Genomic DNA, 25543 nt, shown 5'->3' with positions numbered 1-25543 from the left:
TCCAGACTGAAGAGAAAACTGCTGATTTCAAGTAAATTTTTATATTTATATATAATTATAAATTATATATAATTATAATTGTAAATTTTATTTATATATATATATATATATATATATATATATATATATATATATATATATATATATATATATATATATATATATACATATATATATATATATATATATATATATATATATATATATATATACATATATATATATATACATATATATATATATATATATATATATATATATATATATATATATATATACATATATATATATATATATATATATATATATATATATATATATATATATATATATATATATATATATATATATATATATATATATATATATATACATAATTTACTTTTCTTAGGGAGTTAGTTTGCATTAAAGGTTTTTTTAAAGGGAGGAGCTACTAGGTCCCACCTTCTGTTTATTTTTCATTTGAGATTACATCAAACATTAAATAAAAAATGCACTTCCAAAGCACTTCACATGATCTTTAAGGCAAATCGAATAAACAAGTTTATTATTAGAAACCGTAATTTTTTACTTAACCCAATATAAAAATGTACTTTTTTTTCCTATACTGATCCGAACAAGCCGGTGGTTCAGATTTTACTTGCCTTGCCAACATTTTCACTCACCAAAAAAAAGAAGTTCGTAGCTATTTCTTAGCCACATGTTTTAAATAATGTGTCAAAAGCCAAACAAAATTGTACACAAACTGTACACTTTTTACAGTATTCAGCATAATAAAAAAATACAATTGTAACTAAATTTAAAAATCTATTTGAAATCTAAAAAAAACGTTGGCTGGAATTATGAATTATAGGCTTAAATTATAGAGGAAGAACAAATGAACTGAGACTGCAGTCTGATCATGAAGCAGATCAATGTTGATCTTTCTTTCGAGGTGTCAGTGCAGAAATGAACAAGACAATAGGTCTAATACAAAATATTATAAGATAAAAAATATGGAAAAATTATCAGATGGTAATTTCTGTCAATTGTCCTAAAGGATAAACAGCACTAGTGTGACATCGCGCCCCATCATAAATGACATCCCGCCCTATCATAATTCTCTCTTCATATAGCCGTATATATTACCTATCCATAATACACCGTGATAAAGCCTGGTTTGTTAGTCTTTTGGATCATTTTACTTTCTCACTACAATTGATCTGTTTTAATCAAGCTGGGACCACCTTATTCTGGCGATCTCAGACCATTTGATTTGGCACGGATCCGAGCGCCATTGTTGGATTCACATATGCCAAATGAACCGCGCTAACTGCGCAAACGAGACCGAAACAAACGTCAAAGTGTGAAAGCACCCAAAGCCTGTATTTGCGCTCAATTGACAAACAGTTGCAGCCAAATTAACCGTTAGTGACAAGGCCGCACTGACACGATTGGGCTAGTAACCATTCTGTCTACTGTCCTGAGCATCTTGGACGCTAGCCTCGGGCCATCGGGCAGTCCTTATTGTCGAGCCCTGATTTTGATTGAAAGACACTGTAGTTTCACTCTTTCAGTGTATAGTATTTTTTTTTCTTTCTGACTAATCTCAAATGTCTAGCAATTTCCAACAAAATATCTTTGAAATGTTTGGAACCACTTGAAGTTGAGTAAATAATGACAGTATTGTTTTTATGATCCCCAATAATTCCATCCTATGACTTCATACAACTGCTGAAACTTCAAAACATCAATTTTTCACGTTTCACCCCAGAACGAAGAGCGAGGGCAAGTAAACGCTGACAGAATTGATATTATTGGATGAACTCTTTCTTTAACCTCCGTTGAAGTCTTCCTGCCAGTAGTGTTTAGGAAAAGGTGCGGGCAGCGCAGAGGAGGCCTAAACCTGGTGCTGACAACTCTGATGGCCGACGGAGGCGATATTACTAAAGCAGAGCGCGTCATAGGGGATCGTTTAAACGGAACAAAAGCATTTAGGCCGCTCCGTCTTTTCTCCAAGCCTCTGGCACTTTCTTTTTTTCTCCTGCCGACTCGTCCTAATGAGAGGTTCAAGGCTTTGCATATGGGACCGCTTTGCTCGAGCGACAATGATCTCTCTTCCAATTTTCCTGGTTCACACCTCCCATGTCTTCCGAAAGACAGCACGAGGGTCTGGGACGTCCCGCCAAGCGTGGCTTTAGGACAGAAAGATCCCACAGAGTTGTAAAAAGAGAAGAGAATGTGAGGCATATTATAAAGCAGACGCGCTCTGTTTTTACAAGTGCGGGTCAGAACAAAGCTGTTTTATTTTTTTTAACCAGACAGTCTTGCTTTGATTTTTCTCTCTTTCCACTCATCTTCCCTCATCTTCCCTATTTTATTTAACTGAAGTGGAAAAGAACAGACAAGAATCAGCTCTTTAAAGAAACCGTTCACCCAAAAATCCTCATTGTTTACTCCTCCCTCATGAGGACAATCTGAAACAGTTTCTTCAATTTTCAGCCGTGGAATAAAAAGAAAATATCATTTTTTGATGTCAGTGTGCGTGCGTGCGTGTGTCTGTGTCTGTACAGTTTATGAGTAAGTATTTCAAAAAACCATTACACCAGCTTTTATTGTCACATAATCTGTCAGATATAATACTAATGGGATGATTTGATGATAATTTTTTGTTTATTTTAATATTGTTCATGCTGTAACAGTTGTTCTGCTTCTGAGCATAATGACAGTGGTCGTTAGAATAAATTAAACTTAATTCTGTACTATTTTTTATCATTTATCTTATTGTGCTACAAGTTCTCACACAATCATTACAACATTAAAAGCATTGAATATTATTATTTATAAACAAACTAAGTATTGTAGCTAAAAAGCCAAGGAGCTATCATTACCTTAACTGTATTGAACAACATAAAATACTAACATTTGACAATTTCTTAATTTATGCTGATGTGTGTTTAATGCATAACATATTTAATGATCTTGCGCCACCACCTCTCAAACAATGTGTGATTTTCTGCAAGGACAATATACAGTAAGACTGACTAGGTCATCAGTAGGCGGACTTGGAATCTGCGCATGCTGAAATCAGCAGATTTCCACAGATTTTTAGCTCATCGTTGAGTCTATTTCTTTACTTGTGTAAATGTGTGTACATTCATATTTATTCAGTTTTTAAATTAATGTCGGCAATATTATTGACTATTATGAAAATGTTTATATAATAATATGCATAAGATACAGTAACATTGAAAAATACAGTACAAAACATACAGAAATACTAAATCAGGGTGTTCTGCATACTATAATGTCTTTCCAGAATTCTTTCATAATTTAGAAGTTACCTAAAATATATATATATGTGGGCGCGACGGAGGCTCAGTGGTTAGCAATATCCCCTTAGAGCAAGAAAATCGATAGTTCGAGGTCCGACTGGTCCAGTTGGCATTTTTGTGTGGAGTTTGCATGTTTTTCCGTGTTTGCGTGGGTTTCCTCCACAACCCAAAGACTGTGGATGTTTCCCAGTACTGGATTGTGGCTGAAAGGGCATCCTCTGTGTAAATCATATGCTGGATGAGTTGGCAGTTCATTCCACTGTGGGAACCCCTGATGAATAAAGGGACTAAGCTGAAGGAAAAATGAATGAAAGAATGAATAAATGAATGATTGAAAATTGACCGTAGTGTTTGAGTGTGTGTTTGAATTCACTGCGTGAAATGTATGTTGGAATAGTTGGTGGTTCAATTCGCTGTGGCGACCCTATCAGGGACTAAGCTGAAGGAAAATTAATAAATAAATATATTTTTATACATTTTTATATTTTATTTTTTGCCATTATTCAACTTTTTAAATTATGACAGTAGCTGGACAGTCGGAAATAATTAAAAACAGGATCAGGAATGGTCCATGAGCCAGGACTCAAACTCAAGACAAAGTGCAATGGTGTAATACTGTGTGTCAGCAGATAGCCCGTGAGGCTATATGCACAACTGTTCAAAACAAATCAATGCCTTTACCGTCACTTTTAATCTTATGGTCTTGCTAAATAAAACTTTAATCTTTCCAACCCCAAACCCTTGAACGTTAGATATTTTCAGTATATATATATATATATTAATATTTATAGGTGCCATTTTTAAGACAGAGACCTGAGGCACACCACACTTTCTGTCTGTTCTTCTTTTGATCCGTCTACAGAGGGAATTTAAAATCTCCTCCTCTCTTTATTTCTCTCGCATTGATCTCTCAAGCTTTCAGGCTATTTTTAATCTTTTCTCTTTCCTATGGATATTATGTCTGAAACAAAAAGGTAGACAGCAGTGTTGCATAGAAGTGGGGCTGACATATGCATTCCTCTGCAGCTGGTACACATTCATACCTTCTGTGAAAAAATGGCTTTGATGACATGGAGGTGGTGTGGCCATGCAGGCTTGTATTGTTGAAAAATGTCTGAACACCATCAGCAAAACCCTTCGAGCCTGTTAATCTAGGCGGAGTGTATCTCTTTCCAGCAAATCAGATGGAGATTTACTGTTCCGTTTCCACTGAATGTGCACAAACATGCAGTGCCAGATTTCTGCACGTCAGTCCGAGACCATATTATTTTAAAACCTTCATAATTTAACGGTTTTAATATGCATTTTTTTGAGCTGTTTCAGGGTGTGTGTTCAATCCGGTACACTTTTAGCTTACTTTTGATTTCAGCGTTTTCATTTTATTCATACATAGCTTAGTCTCTTTATTTATCAGTGGTCACCACAGAGGAATAAACCGCCAACTTATCCAGCATATGTTTTGTGCAGCAGATGCCTTTCCAACTACATACATCCATCCATACACACTCAATTACACACATACACTACGGCCAACTTAGTTTATTCAATTTGCCTGTAGCGCATGTTTTTTGACTTGTGGGGGAAACCGTAGCACGAACACAGGGAGAACATGCAAACTCAGAAATGCCAAATGACCCAGCCGAGGCTCGAACCAGCGACTTTCTTGCTGTAAAGCGACAGTGCTAACCAATGAGCTTATAAGTTGATACGTATAAGTATAATGCAAGATTATTAATGCAATATTTCCATATAACAAAAGCGTGTGCATTATGTGTAATATGTTTGTTATTTAGTTAGTTATAATGTTTAAATTTTGTCATATTATATATTGCTTATTTTATTGTTGCAGACCCGGAATTATGATTATTATTATATGTTGAATGTGCATTTGCGCGCGTGCGTGTGTGTGTGTGTGTGTGTGTGTGTGTGTGTGTGTGTGTGTGTGTGTGTGTGTGTGTGTGTGTGTGTGTGTGTGTGTGTGTGTGTGTGTGTGTGTGTGTGTGTGTGTGTGTGTGTGTGTGTGTGTGTGTGTGTGTGTGTGTGTGTGTGTGTGTATATATAAATGTGTGTGTGTGTGTGTGTGTGTGTGTGTGTGTGTGTGTGTTTGTGGACAGATAGATGGATGGATGGATGGATGCATGATAGATAGATCGATCGATCGATCCAGGGTGTCCACGTGGTCTTAAAAAGTTTAAAATGTCCTCAATTTCAAAAACAACATTTTAGGGCTTAAAAGGGTCTTAAAGGACTTAAATCATTTTTAACATCTTAATCTTTCTTTGTTCATGTAAAGCTACACAATCTGTACAACTAAAAATAAAAAGTAACCATTTAACCAAAGTTTTTTTTTTTTTTACTTTATTTACCAATTTGGTTTAATTATTTTTCTTACAAAAAAATGTTGATGTGTTTGAAAAAAATGTGCTTGAATTTTAATGGGGCAGGTAAAAACATGTTCCATTGGCCATTAGAAAAAACCCTTATGAACCTAAACTTGAATTCATAATGATTTTAAGAGGTCTTAATTTTGTCTTTGTGAAATCTGCAGAAACCCTGATATATAATATAAAAAATATTTATCATTATAGAAAAAAATTATAGAATATTTATTGACAAATATGAAATGACAAGTCAATGAAAATATGGCTATAAAATATTATATAGATGTACATATTTATAGCCTGCAGGTATTGTTTTACCTTTGTTCCAGATCCATAAATTCTCTCTAAAAATATAATAAATGAAATCATTAATAAAATGCTGTTTTATTGTTTTATTGACTCTTGTGTTCTTACCATCATATGTGTTTTATTGTGTAATTTTGTTTTAATATTATAACGCACTTTTGGACAGCCTCCTGGTTGTAAAACGGTGCTATATAAATAAGGTTGTTGATAGATTAATTTAATTGATAAATTTTTAGGTCAAAGCAAACAACCAAATGTGCAAATCATTTAAGCATTAGTGTGAAAATGATTCTACATTGCAACTGTCGTTTGTTAAAATATTACAATTCTAAACTTCCATATTCATGTACAAATGTTAAATGTGAACACTATTTTATGCGTGTGTGAGCTTTTATACAGGTTCATAGGGCCACATGTCCAACAAACATGCTCAAGTCCAATTATAAACAAGTATGACATCATAAAAATACATCTTTATACACATTTTGTAATCTAAGCATGCCTTATCTTGCTTACCAATCATACAGAATTCAAGTTTCAAGGAGTGTTTTTGATTATACAGTCTTGTCTCTTTTTATTATTACACTGAGCAGTTACATTCACTTAAAAAAACCCTACAAGCATTTTTCGGTTCTCAATTAGTTTTATTTCGCCTGTAGAGGAAATGTTCTTCCAATGATGAAAGACTATGTTTTGCGGCAGTACGATTTAATAGACTGCCATCAAAACGAGACACACCTTCGCACCTGTACAAACACACACACACACATCTACCTGTTCATTCACCTCCTCCTTCTCTTCTCTCCACCTGTCTCTCCAGAAGAGGCGTCATCCACCAAACAGCAGGATCTGGAGTCTGAACGCACCACTTTGACCGACCTGCAGAAGGAATGCACCGCCAAAAGGTGAGCTTTTGTCAACCTGCAATTATGCATCCCACTCTTCTCTCGTTTTCATCCCTCGTTCTCCCTCGCCTCCAGTCCAGTGGTCTCACATCTGTCTGGCATTAAAGATGATGGGCCGCAGAACGGGCTTCTTTTTCATCCTGATGCTTTTTCTGAGCATTTTTGAGGCCATGCGGGATGTATTTTTCGATCAGTGTGACATTAGGCAGATGGTGTTGTGCCAGTGCTGATGGGTTTGACAGGACCTGAGGGTCACACACAGTGGGTTGACCTGTGAAATAATGCTTTTTGAATGTCTGACGGTGTTTCTTGATCTTGTCTACTGCAACAGACTTTGGTAATGCTGACTTATAGATTGATATTAGTCTTTTTAAGAATAGTTGCTAGTATTTTTTTCTCCTCCAAAATTGTGAATTTATTTTAAAACTGTTAGCCACGGTAGGAAAAAAATACTATAGAAGTTGCCAACTTCCAACGTTCATCAAATAATTCTACTTTTATGTTCAACAGAAGAAAGAAGTTTGAATTATCCCTTAAATGCTAATGTTGTCATCTGCAAAGTTGCAGATTAACTTTGTAGAATATTCAATTATTTATAAAATATTCATGAATTTCCGTTTTGTGTGTTCAAAATATAATAAATTTTGGTTTTCAACAATGATTGTTTCTGCAACCTTAAAAAACACTTGATCTTTTTTTTCCTCCATGGTAAATAAATTGCATCTTAATAAATGTCAGCAGATTGCATTTACATATGCATACAAATACATAATAATACAATAAAATTAAAATATTTGTCATTTAATTTATTTGGTATCATTTTTCATCGAGGCTCCATTAGTTCACTGTGAGTTGATTGAAAATCGATTCAAATATGGGACAATTCAAACCGGTAGAAATGTTGATCGAGTCGAGATACATGTTTTGAACAAAGGGGGCGCTGTGTTTACAGGCTCAAACTCGCTTTACCTGCATCCGTGGCGAGTAAGAGGTGGGGTGGCAGAGTAAAATGACCAGACAAGCACAAACTGTGTGCAAATACTGCAAAACGAAGTTTACTTACACTAACAGAACGACAAATATGATAACAAATATGATAACACATAGTGGAAAAACTACTGTCACAGACGTCTATATGCCAAAAAACTATTAATAAACCAAACCACGAAAACCAGGATGTGCAGCTCCGCTTGCTCCGACGAGTGCTATGGAGATCACACGGTGCTTCAGTGTTTTCATAGTGAAAGTGTGAAGATGTTTTTCAGACTGAAAGAGAAAGTTATTCTGTTGCAGAAGCAGGTATTAGATTATTTTGTCCTCTCAATTTTCAAATTAGTTTATGTATATTTTAATAAGTTTCTTCTTATTATTGAATATTTAAAAATGTTCAAGATTTTCTCTTCTTAAGTGTATCACACTGATACTTATACTAATTAATTATACAAGTAATATTAATCTTTCACCTTCACAATCATGTTTAACTCCTGTTTTTACAGTTCAGTTTTAGTGATCTTCATATTGACGATGGTTTTCGGAAACACACACAGACCATTAAAAAGTTCTTGCCATATAGCCCTGTATAAGTCTGAAATTTAACTCTTAATAGTCTTAAATTTGACATGGTGAAACCTGCTGAAACCCTCACATAAATAAAATAGCGACTAAATAGATTTGACAAAATAGTCTTTACAACACTATTTACAAAGTTGAAAGCGTACAAAGCTGAATCACAATCCCCAACATAGTCGAGGGGGGGTTCTCTCCACACCACCTCCAGTGTGCAGCATCCACTTGGATGATGCGACGGCAGCCACAGGACAACGGCGCCAGTGCGCTTACCACACACCAGCTATTGGTGGAGTGGAGAGACAGTGATAGAGCCAATTCGGTGGAAGAGGATGATTGGGAGGCCCTGATCGTAAGGGCCGATAGAGGGACTTTGGCCAGGACACTGAGGTTACACCCCTGCTCTTTCACTAGAAGTGCCATGGGATTTTTAATGACCACAGAGAGTCAGGACCTCGGTTTAACATCTCATCCGAAAGACGGTGCCCACTGACAGTGTAGTGTCCCCTTCACTTTTACTGGGGCATTAGGACTCACACAGACCACAGGTTGAGCGCCCCCTGCTGGCCTCACTAACACCACTTCCAACAGCAACCTAGTGTTCCCTAGTGTTCTCCCATCCAGGTACTGACCAGGCTCAGCCCTGCTTAGCTTCAGTGAGTAACCGGTCTTGGGCTGCAGCGTGACATGGCCACTTTTTAGTCATATCACTCATTAAAGTAAATTTTATATAAAATCTTGGTGTATACATCGGCCTCTGGACTTACTGCATCACAGACACCAATATTTGAACAATTTATATTAAAAAAAATCACTTTCTGGCCATCGGACATTAGGCATGGACATATATATTGCAAACATTATTTTGGAAAGTATTACATCGCTTTCTAAATGTTTATTATTACCATTTGAAGAGTCTCCCCATACAGTTTGATATAGCACTTACACCTGGAAGCCGCTTCGCGTGACGTCACACTTAACAAGGTCAGATAAACTGGAAGTAGAAAAAATTGATGTTACAGTAATATTGAAAACCAGTACCCATGGTAGGAAAAAATAGAAGTTCCACATTCAACATTTTTGTGTTCAACAGAAGACAGAAATGTAATATTGTCTGAAATTATCCTTTAAATGTGGAATACATTTCAAAAATCTAAATAAATACACATTTTAATTAATCCCTTTTAAACGACCGCCACCGGAACCACACACATTCAGACAGCTGTCTCTGGGTGTAGATTCGCATCTCCTGCTTTTTTTGGCTCATTAGAGAGCCACTTCCAGTAAAGACGGCTCCAGTTATGTTCACAGTTTAGCAGTGGTGGGATGGGGATTTGGGTGGTGGCGTAGAGCAGGCCTGCTGGACCCACATGGAAGGTCGATCCTTCAAACCTCATCATTATTTCCTTCCTGTTGGAGACTGTAAATGAACACCACATTACGCTCCATCATTACTCTTCATCTTCCTCCTGGAGTCGCGGAGCGCAGTAGCTGAACGCTCAACATGAAAAGTCAACATTTTCTCAACCCCTGGCACTTGCAGACCCAGACAGATCTTGGGTTTATTGTGGCCATTCTGAGGTAATGATGTGCTGCCCGCCTGACAAATGTGCCTGGACCACTGGAGGACTGATGATGATGATGATGATAAAGAAAATTATGAATATGATTAAGATGATGATGAAGAATATTAATTTCATGATAATGATGATGATTATTATAATGAATAAGAAGATGATGAAGATGATGACTATGAATAAGATGATGATGATGATGAAGATTATGATGATTAATAATTAGTTGATGAAGAAGAAGATGGAGATGAAATGAAAATGGGGAATATGAATAATAATAATATTATTATGAAGATGATTATGAATAAGATGATGATGATAATGAATAATAAGATGACGAAGAAGTTGATGATGATAAAATGTTGAATAATAATAATAATGAATAATAAGATGCTGATGATGAAAAATACAAAGATGAAGATGATGATGAATAAGGTCAAGAGGATAATGACAATGATGAAGTAGATGATGATGAAGAAGAGGATGATGATGATGAAAATAATAATTATAATATGATGAAGATGATGACTTTAAGAATGACGACCATGATGAAGAAGAGGATGATTAAAAAGAGGATGATGATGATAAAGTAGAAGATGATGATTTAGGATGATGATAATGATAATGAATAAAATGATGACGAAGAAGTTGATGATGATAATAATATAAAATTTAATGAAGAAGACAAAGATGATTATGAGTAATAATAAGGTGAAGAAGATGATAATGAAGAAGGTGATGATGGGGTCAGAGCAGAGGAAGTTCATGGTGATTTGGCAGTCATGATATTGAGCGGCTCTTACTAATACTAGATTACAGATGGTGCAGTGCTTCATTAGCAAAAAGAACATCCTGTAGCTAAACTAATGTAAACATTGCAGTCAATTCCTCTGCCTCTTCTTTTTCTCCCTTCTCTCTTTCTAACTTTCTTTGGCTTCAAAGCGTATTTAACTGAAGTCACATTTGAAGTCAGATTATTATTTTTTTAAATTTAGATAAATGTAATTATCAAAGCAAGCTACATCAAATACACACAAATGCCATTGGAGTTTTTTTTAATGGTTAGCTTCAAGTTTCTGAATCATTGTTTTTGAAACAATGATCCCAAGTTTGTGAGCACACAGGTTTCCTTAAATATTATGTGCACTTACTACTTTATAATTATATAAAGTAATTACTTTATAATTACTTTATAATTATGTACTGTATGTCTCCATTAATATTGTAAAGTGATTTTTTTGGAATAATTATTTGGTGTAAAATAAAAAAAATATATATGCAATTTTTAGATTAATCTTACATTTTTCTGACATTATTATTATTATTATTATTATTATTAATATTTAACATTGTATGCCTGTTATACCTAATATAAATATACAGTAAATTATGTCACATAAAGTGTATGAAATAAATATTTAACACATGATTTTTAATTTAATTTGTTATATAAACGTAGAGTTGGTTTTATGCCATAAACAATCTTGAATAAAGATAATATCAAATAAAGGCTGTCAAATACAGATTATTTAATATTATTGTTGTTTTTTGTATAATAACATTTTGTATAAATTTCTCTGTTTACAGCTGATTAAAGTACTTTGTAAAAAAAAAAAAAAAAAATTGAATTTCTTGTGTTTGTTCTTCAACAGAGAGCTGTTTCTGAAGTCTAAAGCCCAGCTCACCTTCCGCTGCCGGCAGCTCATATCAGAGCTTTCCTACATTTATCCCATTGATGTGGTGAGTCTTCAACTCCATACACACACACACAACTTCAAGCCATCTCGTGTTGTGCTGATGGCTGGAACGCGAGGCATGCTGGGAATGTTCGTGGTCAGAGATCTTTGTGGACTCTGGCGTTACTGGCTTTCATGCCGATCTAGAACTACTGTTCAGTGCCTGCTGCCAGTCAAATCAGTTTACAAAATAAAGCCACAGAAAATGAGCAGAAAACCGCAGTCAGACCAGAATGTCCTCAGCCAAACAAATGAAGGATCTGATGCTTGTTTCCAGAATGCTGTGCTCACCGCTGCTCTTCTGCTCTTTTTTTTTTTTTTTTGCAGAACAATCAGAACGATTATGTGATTTGTGGCGTCAAATTGCCCAATTCTGAAGACTTTCAAGGTAAGTTTGGAGCTTGGCAGTTTAATATAAGTTCTGCATTAATGAGAAGCTTCTGCTTCTGTTTGTATATTTGTTTCTGGTCATCTTATTTTTTAGGGCTAGGTGATATGGCAAAGATGTAACCTTGATAATTACTTTCCATATTGTGCGATAACGATATATATGTTTTGATATAAGTTGTTAATGCTTCCAGATTTAAAAGAGGACCCCAACAACGACTGTAGCCACAAAAATTGGAGCGTCCATTTAATGGCATGACATATTTTCGGCCGATAAATTTTCAGTGTGCGAAAATTTGATAAATCTCGAAATGTATCGTGTTCGATACATCTTGTAAATTCGATACATCTTGAATCTCTTCATCTTGGTGGCCGAAAATTAGATATGAACACACTTTTAGATTCCCATTGTTGCACATTTCGGCTGTGTAATTGGCTCTTAGATCAATATGGAGTAAAAAAGTCTAGAGCTTATCATTTTTATTAACATACATTTTATTGCGATTCAATATAATTTATCAGCCCAGCCCTAGTATTTTGTTCTTTTAATGTCTGTGTAGTTTTTATATATTTATATTCTTAATGAAACAATGTTATATATAATAATAGTTTACGTTATTTTTGTTTTGAGGTAAACTAATTGAAAATGAGAAATATTTTCTTGACATGTAACCAAAATAATGTTCGACTAAATCTACATGTCACATAGGTAACTTATTTTGCAAATATTTTTTTTTAATTGTTCTTTTAGAGTGTGTGTTTTTTATAAATAGTAAATGTATGTGTTAATTGTATTGAAGTTTAAAAGTTTGAATTGCATAATTGTAGTTTATGAGCTTGTCTATGTCTGTGTTTGTGTGTGAGATTTCATATCAGGGCTGGAAATGAAACTTTTTACTTGGTAGCACAGGTGGTCCCAACTTAAAAAATTTAGGAGCACCAGAAAAAATGTAGGAGCACCCACAAAAAAATAAATGAGTACCACTGCAAATTGTATAATAACTAAATTACCGCAGTCAAGCTTCTTTGGCGATGGTGTATATAGTGTTAGATTTTACATCGATTTTCCATCCATGCATCCATTCATGAATCCATCCATGAATCGATATCACTGATATCATTATTTGTAACTTGAGGTGGGTTTGAAAACCTGTCTAGCCTACTTTTCATTGCATCTTCCTCCATCAATCCATCCACCAATCCATCCATACATGCATTCATCAATGCATTAATCAATGCATCGATATCACTGGCACCATTATTTGTAACTTGAGGTGGGTTTGCAAACCTGTGTAGCTCACATTTGATTGCATCTTCCTCCCTCCATCCATCCATCCACCCATCCATCCATCCATGCATCCATCTATCCATGCATCCATCCATCCATTCATGCATCCATCCATGCATCAATATCATCAACACCATTATTTGTAACTTGAGGTGGGTTTGCAAACTTGTGTAGCCTACTTTTCAGTGCGTCTTCCTCCTTGCATCTATGCATCCATCCATGCATCAATATCATCGGCGCCATTATTTAAAACTTTAGGTTGGTTTGCAAACCTGTGTAGACTACTTTTCATTGCGTCTTCCTCCATCAATTCATCCATCCATCCATGCATCCATCCATTAATGCATCTATTCATGCATCCATCCATGCATCGATACCCTCGGCACCATTATTTGTAACTTTAGGTAGGTTTGCAAACCTGTGTAGCCTACTTTTCATTGCGTCTTTCTCCATCCATGCATCCATTCATCCATGCATCAATATCATTGGTGCAGTTATTTGTAACTTTAGTTAGGTTTGCAAACCCGTGTAGCCTACTTTTCAGTGCGTCTTCCTCAAAATTCAGCCGTTTGCATATCCCACGGTCATAAAAGCTCCCTGTCTTCTCACAGCAGAAAGCATTGAGTGATTGACAGCTAATATGAACCAATATAAGATCTACGCATCAGGGAAGAGCAATTCAGTATGTTTTTAGAAAAAAAAAATTAAACGGCACAATTGCTCAAAATGGTCGCAATTCAAGCCATCCATATAAATATTTACTGTCCTATATCAATGTTATTTTAATGGCACTAAGTAACTGTTTTGGTTTTTAATGATAGTTTAAATTGATGTTTATTTTGAGATTTTCTGTTTTAGGTTGAATTTTCTGTCATTTTTTTCTTTTGTTCTTTTCTATTTAAACAAATGTAAATAATGTTACTTTCATTTAATCAAAGTGAAAATAAGAAAAATAAAATAAGGAAAAATGTTTTGGTTACTTATAAAAAAATCTTTCAATTAGCATCTAAATAAAAAAACAAACAAACTTAAAAGGTTATGCTTTTAGATTCAGCTAACTAGATTAACCCTGAGTTGCAATACAATGATGTATATCAGCAAAAAACAAATAGTCAAATAAAAATGACCAAGTAACTTTAAAGTGCCAGTTGATCAAAAATTGTATTTGTGCAGAGCCATAAATATTAGAAAAAAGTAATAAATAAAAAATATTTTTAAAAAGTGTCTGCTTTTACGATGCTGATTACCGTGGTTTGCTGTCACTCTCTGAATTGACCAAAACCCCCATCAACAATCTGATCTAGACTCATCTTGAACCTTTGGTCGGTTCCGCTCGACTGGCTGAAATTCCCTTCATTTCTGGCCTTCTTCAGTCTGGCTGTAGATCACAGGCTCCAGGCCATCAATCAATCATGCTGTTCTGATCAGGAAAGCCTTCAGCTTGTGGTTGTGAGCAAGCCAGTTATTCAGCACAAACCCGTGGTTGGACCTTCTGACTTCTCACATTGTAGAAGAGAAAAGGATTTTATTAGGGCATTCATCTCCCACATCCCTATAGTTAGGCTTATGGGTTTTTTAATAGGGGGAGTGAATTGTGTTTGATGCCCACAAGTGATGTCCTTTGTTGTGCTGGCTGTTATTCATCTCATTTCCCATGTGTCCTTTAGGCAACACTGTATGTGTCGCAGGGAATCAGGTTTGGCTTTTTTCAGGCAGGGAGGTTTGACTTCAAAGGAAGCAAGAGGTTAATGGGAGCCAGGTTGAACCATGCACGCAAGGACACACATATTCACATACATGCATGTGCCGGCGTTCACATATTCATGTGGCTTTAACTTGGCATATTTAAAAAACACAAACAAAAAAACTATTTGTACACATGAAAGTTGCTTTATTATTACAGTGCCTGCATAAACTTATGACTAAATTATTTGCTGAACCTCTATGTTGTTTAATTGATCTATCCATCTATTATCCATCTGTCAATCATTTTTGCATCCATCCATCCTTCCATCCATTCATCCATCATCCATCAATCCATCCATTCATCCATTCATTTAGCACTCTGTAATTATTTTTTTAAATTTCTTCTATCAGTTGTTATATTGTTCTATGCATCATTTGTCATACAATCTATACATCCAATCAATCCATCCATCCATCCATCCATCCATCCATCCATCCACCCATTTAATCCATCCACTCATTAAATTCAATCCAATCTAATCTATCCTATCCATCCGCCAATTTACCCATCCTATCCATCCTATCCATCCATCCATCCATCCATCCATCCATCCATCCATCCATCCATCCATCCATCCATCCATCCATCCATCTAATCTAATCTAATCTATCCATCCATCCATCCATCCATCCATCCATCCATCCATCCATCCATCCATCCATCCATCCATCCATCCATCCAATCTATCCATCCATCCATCCATCCATCCATCCATCCATCCATCCATCCATCCATCCATCCATCCATCCATCCATCCATCCATCCATTCATCCATTCATCCATCCATCCATCCATCCATCCATCCATCCATCCATCCATCCATCCATACAATCCGATACATCCATTCAATCTATCCAGCCTACCCATGCATCCAATCCATAAATGCAATCCATCCATTCATCCATCCATCCATCCATCCATCCATCCATCCATCCATCCATCCATCCATCCATCCATCCATCCATCCATCCATCCATCCAAATTCGTCCATTCATCTATTCAAATCCATCCATCCATCCATCCATCCATCCATCCATCCACTCACTCCAATCCATCCACCCTAATTCAGTAAATCCATCCAATCCATCCATTTATGCATCCAATCAATTACATCCATCCAATCCATCTTGTCAACCCATCCATCCAACCAATACATCCAACCATCCAAATGCATCCACATCCATCCATCCATCCTTCCATCCATCCATCCATCCATCCATCCATCCATCCATCCATCCATTCATCCATCTACCTATCCATCTATTCCAACCTATCCATTCATTTACTTCAATCCACTCTAATCCATCCATCCATCCACCCACCCATCCCAATCAAATCCAATTAAATCCAGTACATCCATCCAATCCATCAATCCAATCCAATCCAATACATTCAATCCGTCCAATCCATTCAGTCTGCTCCATTCACTTCATCCAATCCCCGATCTAATACGATCCAAGTCAATCACACAATCCAATCACCCAATCCTATCCATCTCTTGTTCTTTTATAGTATGTTTTATTTTTCTTTTGTTCTGTCTATCATTCTGTCAATCTATCAATGCTATATCTGTTTTTTATGGTTTGTTCTCTCATTTGTTTTGTTGTTTTGTCTGTCATTCGTTTCATCCGTTTGTCCACCATTAAATGACTTGTTAAAAATGCTGATTCATACAGTAATAAAAAACTAGTGACTTAATGAGTCATTGAATCATTAATTCAGTCCATTAAAAAAAATATTATATCCAAATTAAATATTTTTGTAAATAAAGTTAAACAATTAACATATTAAAAAATTATTTATTTTCTATTCAGAATCATTGCAGAACTATGATAATTTTTAAGCCTATTTAGTGAGTTTGTGATTCAGAATACAGAACAGTCTGTTCTAAGCTGAAAACCTTTTGTAAGCTAAAGTTTGTTAAGGATTGTGTCTCAACCATGAACACACATTAATAACAAAGCACAAGAAGTGTTTTTTACAGCCACATTTTAGTAAAAAAATCTTTTTACAACATGTAATAACAGGTTGACCCGTTGTCCTTCCAGCTGCTTGGCAACCAAATGTTTTTTACTTGGAATTTGGGGGTTTTATTTGAATTTGCCTAAAATGCATAGAAAGGTTGTCGTTCAGACAGTAATGGGGCCCATCAGAGTGATTTAAGATTGCATATAATTATTTAGGAAATGTACACGTTGGAGTGTTATTATACACATTTAAAGACCAAACACTAACATTAGCCGATCCTTGTTTTCAGGGTAGGTTTTAGCCTCTGGTGATGCCTTTGACCCCATCAGGAAAGGGTATCGCTGAGGTGAACTTAAGTTTTGCGTGGTATTAGGTTATTATGCAGCTCCCTGTAACTTAAGGGCCCTCAGGAGACCTTCATCAACTACCATTGACTTAACAAACAGTCAATGATTTATAACTTCAGATTGGAGAGAATTAACTTAAATTGTTGTGACTCATCCTTTAAACCAGAACGTACAAATTATGACCTCATCTGAAATGAATGTTGTAGTTGTAGTGTATAAACAAAATGATTTTTGAACTAATACATTTATTAAAAATTTTTTTTTTCTAATTGTACAAATCTTCTGTCTGTCTTTTATTTGTTGTGGTTCATTTTGTTATTCATGTTCTGCCATTCAATTTGTCCGCTCATCCATCCTTCCATCCGTCCGTTCATCCGTCCCATCCATTTGTTTGTTCCATTCATCCATCCCTTTGTTTCATTTGTTTCTTCCATTCATCCCTTTGTTTGTTCCATCTGTTTGTTCCATTCATCCACCCATTTGTTCCATTCATCCACCCGTTTGTTTCATCCATCCATCTGTTTGTTCCATTGTTCCATCCGGTTGTTTCATTCATCCACCAGTTTGTTCCATTTATCCATCTATTCCATCCATCGGTTTGTTCCATCCAGTCCACCCATTCGTTTGTTCCATCCATCCATCCATCCATCCATCCATCCATCCATCCATCCATCCATCCATTCATCCATCCATCCATCCATCCATCCATCCACCCATCCATCCATCTATCCATCCATCCATTAATCCATTTTTTGTTCCATTAATCCATCCTTTTTCTATCCCTCCCTACTTTTACTACTTGTTTCTTCCATCCATCCATTTATTATTTGTTCTATTCATCTGTTTATCATTTGTTCCATTCCTCTATCTGTTTATCATTTCTTCCCTCCCTTCGTTTATCATTTGTTCCATCCCTCTCCGTTTATCATTTGTTCCGTCCATCTATTTATCATTCGTTTCATACCTCCCTTTGTTTATCTTTTGTTCTATCCATCCATCAATCTATCTTTTGATCCATCCATCCATCCATCCATCTTTTTGTCCATCCATCCATCCATCCATGCTAACTTTTGTCTTACCGTCCGTCCATCCATCCACTCATCCATCCATCCGTTTATCATTTGTTCCATGGCTCCCTACATATATTATTTGTTTTATTCATCCGTTTATCATTTTGTTCTGTCCTTCCATCTATCAGTCTATCTCTCTGTCCATTTCGTTTGTTCCATTCATCCATTTATCTTTTGTTCTGTCCGTCCATCCATCTACCTATCCATCTATCAATTGTTCTATCTATCCATTTATCATTTGTTTCATCCCTCCCTAAGTTTATCATTTGTTCTATCCATGCATCCGTTTATCATGTTCCATCAGTTTCTCAGTTTTTCCATCTATCCATTTATTATTTGTTCCATCCAACCATCCATCCATTTATCATTTGTTCCATCCTTCCAACCATCTTGTTCCATTTGTCACTCTTTCTGTATTGGTAATAGAAGCGATGTCACACTGAAAATTTAAATCTCAATATAAGTATTTGGTTGGAAAATGAAGTTTTATTCCTTCTTCATTCTTATGGTTAAATTTAACTCAGTGTTTTCTTCATATCATTTAGCATTGAATTATTTTAATGAGTTCTATTTGCAGTGCAGTCAAGTTTTCTATACAGAACATGTTCACATTTTCCCCCTCCGTCTTTTTCTCTGTTCTCTGCAGCAAAGGATGATGGGAGTATTGCAGTGGCTCTTGGCTACACGGCACACCTGGTGTTGATGATTTCATGCTTCCTGCAGATTCCGCTCAGGTATCCAGTCATCCACAAGGGTTCCCGCTCCACTATTAAAGACACCATCACTGACAAACTCACAGAGAAGGAGAGAGAGTAAGAAAGCTTTTATGACATTCTTTGTGCTTTTATTAATGACCGAGTGTTTACATACACGTTCATAACTCAATCATGCTTTACTTGCATTGCTGGGTTATTTGTTTGGATATAAACCAGGACAAGTTATCTTCAATGGAACAAATTATATGATATCATGCATTTTGATTTTAATTATAACTTTTTTAACCAAGTTAATTATGTTTCTAACTTAATTATTTAGGTTTGGAAGCTGTTTTTGTCAGTTTAATATATTTTATATTATAAGTTTAACCATAACGTTTATTTGAATTTACAAAAAAAAAAAAAAAAAAAAAAAAAATTAGCCAAGCAGGAGTTTTATGGGAAGTTTTTGTAAGTTATCGGCAAAGTTGGACATATATTTAAATATTGTTTACTCTTGTGCACTGTTTGTTTACTACCCTTTTGTAATGTTCGGGATGAAAACATCCACTGAATTAAACCGCTGTAAAAATGCATCAGATAAATAATTTGCTTCATTTTTTTTGTTTGCATAAATCTGTTAATCAACCTCAGTCCTGATAAAAAATACTAGATTGTTTATAAAATTACAGTATTTTAACTCTTTAAATGCCAAATTCACAAATGATGTCACTCATTTAGTGAAAAACACACACACAAAATCTATTTAAAAAGTAATTGTGGAATGGATTTATTTTTCCTTTTATCACAGTCTTGGACATGTGAATGATTAGTAACAACATTGGCTTCGATGCATTGTTAGATTTTCATTTGTTCTCCCTAATTTACTGTTGGTGGCCTTATTTTTATTTATTTATTTATTTTTATTTTGCACCATTGACGTCCATTATAACCACATTTGATGGTACATAAATAGTCTTAGTTTTTGTTTACTCCATGTAGTTCTGAAAGCTGAGATGCATATTTTGATTTTGTCAGATACATCAAGGTAAGTGTGTAAAGGTCACTCTCACACTCTTACACGCTCACAGACAAACACACACACTTTAATTAGCTGTTATACTCCATATAAAATCCAGAAACTAAGCTTTTTTTCAACTGTAAAAATTGCAAATTTTACCTCTTTCCCATAGAGAAAACCTCCAACAATGAAAAATGCATGATTATATAGTGTCATGGTTTTATAATAAAAAATGTGGTTATAATGGAATTCAATGGGGCAAAAACAGCCAACAACAGTAAATTAGGAAGAAAAAAATTTAAGTTTAAAAAAAAAAACAGTGCATCAAAGGCAATGTTGTTTCACGTCCAAGACTTTGATAAAAGATTTAAAAAATCCAGTCCACAATTACTTTTTATATTGAAATTTTGTCATTTTGTGTGTTTTTTTCACCAATTCGATGACATCATTTGTAAATTTGGCAATTAAAGAGTTTTAAATCTTGTAATTTTCTATGCAATTTAGAGGTTTTGATCAGGACTGAGGTTGATTAACAAATTTATGCAAAAAAAAAAAAAAAAAAAAAAAAATATATATATATATATATATATATATATATACACACATACATGTCTGATGCATTTTTACAGCAGTTTAATTCAGTCAAAGTATTACTCCCGAACAGAACAAAAGGGTAGTAAATTTGCCCAGAGAGTATCATTGGGGCTTTTTTTTTTTCCCAAAGCATTTTCTCAAAATTTGTGTCAAAATAAGATTTGTCACCAAAAATCGTTCCACTAGCTGAAAAGTAGAAATAATGTTATGGCCATCCCCCTAGAATGGATGAAAACATCCTCAACAGTACATAAGGGTTCATAATTTAAAATAGAAAACCAGCTAAAGCGAACCAATATACCTCCTGCACTTTCTAAAGAGGAATATTTCCACATATTTTTGCATTTGTGGTTTATGTGCGTAATTTGTGCACCTGTCTGGTTCAATATGTGTGTTCAGGCCTTCAGGGGTGGTTTAAAGGCCCTCTTGAATTAAACGCTACTCAAACGCAACAGGGTTCCAGCTTTCATGTGCCTGTCCTGTCGGGCCTGAGCCCTTCACCTAGCTTTCATCCATTCCTCTTTAACTCGCAGTCCTTTCATCTTTTTATCTCACCCTCCCTCTCTGTAGATTCAGCACATCTGCTTATGGGAGATAAATAGCATCCTCAAAAGAGAGGGTCATTGCATGCTTAGGTTTTTATTTACTGTAAGCATATTTGCGCATCGTACTACTTGATACATTCTGTTACATAAGTGGAACTGCAATACTTATGGGAGATAAGGTAGATCTACAGCTTTGATTACTTTAATTCTTTATGTTCCAGTTTTTTTTAATTGTTTTTTTATATATATATATATTTTTAAATCGTGACAACAGGAGTGATGGATACATTTGTTTACTGAGCTGTGAACATCATAAACACCATACATTTTTTAAATTTCTCTCTCTCTCTCTCTCTCTCTCTCTCTCTCTCTCTCTCTCTCTCTCTCTCTCTCTCTCTCTCTCTCTATATATATATATATATATATATATATATATGTATGTATATATATATATATATATATATATATATATATTTTTTTTTTATATATAATAATGAGACACTTTTTTCCTAAATTACCTTGCACATTCATTCATTTGTTCGTTCATTGGTTTATTTCTTTCTTTCCTTTCTCCGTTCCCTCCTCCCTTTTTTCTTTCCTTCCTTGCTTTTTTGTTCTTTCTTTTCTTTCTTTCTTTCTGCCTTCGTTCATTCCTTCCTTCCTCGCTTGCTCTTTCTTTCTTTCTTTCCTTCCTTTATTGTTTCTTTTATTCTTTTTTCTTTCCTTTGTTATTTTTTGTTATTTCTTTTTTCCTTCCCTCTTTCTTTCTTTCTTTCTTTCTTTCTTTCTTTCTTTCTTTCTTTCTTTCTTTCTTTCTTTCTTTCTTTCTTTCTTTCTTTCTCTCTTTCTTTCTTTCTTTCTTTCTTCATTCGTTTGTTCCTTTTTCCATTCCTTCCGTTCTTCATTGTTACGTTCATTGTTTTGTTTGTTAATTTGTTTCTTATTTTGTTGTTTCGTTTGTTTATTCGTTCCTTCCTTCCTTCATTTATTGTTTCGTTCCTTCATTGTTTTGTTCATTCGCTCACTTATTTCTTCATTGTTTTGTTTGTTTGTTTCTTCCTTTATTGTTTCGTTCGTTCATTGTTTCATTCCTTCCTCCCTTCCTACCTTCCTTCGTTGTTTCATTCCTTCTTTTCTTCCTTCCTTTGTTGTTTCATTCATTTGTTGTTTCGTTCGTTTGTTGTTTCGTTCCTTCCTTCCTTTCTTTTACAATTTTTGCAAAATGCTCAGTTTCTCTGGAATTACAGTTGTAAGTGTTTAAGTAAAGCAAGTTTTTTTTATTTTGTAAACTACTAAAAACATTTATTCTGATAATGCATTATATTACAATTAGTAAAAAAAAAAAGGTGGCATGTTTTCATGCTTGTTTATATTCAGTTTTAGAGGGCACACCAGGGTGTCCACGGGGTCTTAAAATCTTACATTTCTAAAACAAATAAATGGTTTTGTTGGTCTTAAATTATTTTAAACAGGTCTTAATTTTCCTTTGTTCACTGAAAGCTTCCCACTCAGGCCAACAACACCCATCTAATCACCAACAATTCATATTAATAAAACAAAAGTTGCATTTATTAACTCTATCTACCAATATGGTTTAATTGTCTTGCTTACATCCTTACAATAGCATTTGTGTAAAAGGTCTCCATTTATTTATTTATTTATTCATTTATTTATTTATTTATTTATTTATTTATTTAGCTCTCCGGGTGAGGACACTAACCTGGACAGACTGCTGTCCTTACGTTTTTATTATAGTTTTTAAAAAATTCATTCATTTTCTTGTCGGCTTAGTCCCTTTATTAATCCTTTATTAATTATTCAGCAAGTTTTTATGCAGCAGATGCCCTTCCAGCCGCAACCCATCTCTGGGAAACATCCACACACACATTCACACACACACACACACTTATACACTACAGAAAATTTAGCCTACCCAATTCACCTTTACCGCATGTCTTTGGACTGTGGGGGAAACCAGAGAGCCTGGAGGAAACCTACACGAATGCAGGGAGAACATGCAAACTCCACACAGAAACGCCAACTGAGCTGAGGCTCGAACCAGCGACTTTCTTGCTGTGAGGCGACAGCACTACCTACTGCGTCACTGCTTCACCCCTTTTAAAAACTTGTCTTTAAAATAATGCTAAATAAAATATACTGTATGTATATAACTAGAATTTGCTTGTCAAGACACATTATTTGAAATATGTGGCTAAATTGTTATTATTATTTTTAAATGGGACAAGTAAAAATATTTTCCACTGGACATTAGAAAAAAATCTGGCACACTACTACTGTTTTGACTTTGATTGAATAACGTTGATTTTCAAATTTCATCACAACAAATTAAAACAGTATTTCTATGCCAGTGCTTTATTGGCTAGTCAAAAGAAATGTAGAAAATATAAATTAAAATTAGTAATTTAATTTCAATAAATATGTATAGAATGTTTTTTCTTAAATATTACAATTTCACATTTCTCATCTGTTATAAAATTCAGAAAATCCAGATAAACTGAGAGTTTTCAAATGATTTCTTAATTTTTGTATGCATCACTCAATAGTGTGGGTGGCATTAAGATTTTAGCCCACAGTATATTGGTGCAAAGCTGTTTTAAACTTGAAACCAAGAACAAAAAGAAGTGCTTGAAGGACATCAGAGCCATAAACGTTATATGACTAGATTATTATTCGTAAGACTCATTCTATTCCTCCAGGTCTGTTTGTAAACAATTCTAACCTTTGAAATCCATGTTTACAACTGTTTATAAATGTTTATAACATTTCCTCATCTAATGAGATTCTTACGCAACCCTTGAAACCACCACGTTTGCCTGCTCTGCCACAAATGCAGGTCTTTTCCCCCCCATAATCTTCATAGTTTCATGTTAAATTGCATCCTTGGGGTGTGATGTTGTCGATCCGTGTTTAAGGTGCTTGTAATTTGACTTTTTTTTGTGTGTGCTTGCCATGGTAACGGATACATACTCTTCGGGCTTGGCCTGTGGGGTCCGAAGACCCTGGCATTTTGATGGCAGAATGTGTGGGCACTGCAATTACAGCGCCGGCTACCTCATTCAAATTATTGTTTTTGCTGTGTTTTGGTGCCGTAACTAAGCAGGAGCGATCCAAGAAATGAGGCTGCTGGTGTGTGCTGATTACATGTCTGTGGTGCACATGCCCAGAGAGGTATCACATTCCTGCATTCCGCACATGGCGAAAAGCCCCTTAATGAAACTCGCAATAAAATTGGATTGTTATAATCAGATGGGCCCCTTTTGAATGACGGCCTCAAAATGCCTTTCTCTGCTTTTGATGTAGGATTAATGGCTGATTTCAACAGCTTATAAATGAGGAGGAAGATGATGGGGAGGTAAGAGAGAGGGCGGCTGAGAGAATAATCCTGCATTGGGACAGCTCTTATCCTTGTGGTTTATAATGGCATGATGAAATACTCGGATTCAGATGCGTGATTTAGATCGATGTTAAACAATAAATTAAACTTTAATTCATACGGTCTACTGCATTGGCTCATATTTGTTTAACTTTTTATTGTTTATTTGTTGTATTGTTTATTCTACTGGAACCTTGTGGTCTGATTTGGGTGCTCTTAAAAGCAGGTGGTGGGACACACTATAATAAACATGCCAAACAGACACACAAAATATGTCCTTATAATAGTGTTAATCATAACTATTATAAGAAATATACAAAATAAATGCTGTTCATTTTTAAGTGTACACGCATTCAAATCTGTATACAGCAGGGAAAATAAGTATTGAACGTATGTAATGTTTTTTTTTACCTGGAAATAATATTTTTAAAAGAGCTGTTAACATGGAATTGAAACAGATTTTTTGGTGATGGCAGCTTAAAGACGCCTCTCATATGGCGAATAAAATCACATGCCATGATCAGGTGTGACTTTAACAAAGTGTAAAAATCTTGATGGTTTTGTGGGTGTCGTCTATCAAATCTGAGCTATAATTTGTATTTTCTATTGGATTCAAGTCAGGTGACTGGCTTGGCCATTCTACAGCTTTATTTTCTTTCTCTGATAGCATTTAAGCGTTTTCTTGGCTGTGTTTTGGATCATTGT

General features: G+C 35.0%; 1 protein-coding gene across 3 annotated transcripts in view; it reads left to right on the top strand.

Annotated features, from left to right (window-relative positions):
* Positions 1–25543, top strand: part of uvrag (UV radiation resistance associated gene) — a 225592-nt gene that overhangs the window by 87794 nt on the left and 112255 nt on the right. For all 3 annotated transcript variants that reach the window (NM_201069.1, XM_087269117.1, XM_087269118.1), the window contains 4 exon segments: positions 6822–6906; positions 11699–11786; positions 12110–12170; positions 19236–19401. In NM_201069.1, the coding sequence (NP_957363.1) occupies positions 6822–6906; positions 11699–11786; positions 12110–12170; positions 19236–19401 (400 nt within the window).

Source organism: Danio rerio, chromosome 10 (genome assembly GCF_052040795.2).
Source record: "Danio rerio strain M-AB ecotype USA chromosome 10, GRCz13ab, whole genome shotgun sequence".
Taxonomy (NCBI): Eukaryota; Metazoa; Chordata; class Actinopteri; order Cypriniformes; family Danionidae; genus Danio; species Danio rerio.
Note: the sequence above shows the minus strand (reverse complement) of the source record. Positions and strands in the feature narration are given on the sequence as shown.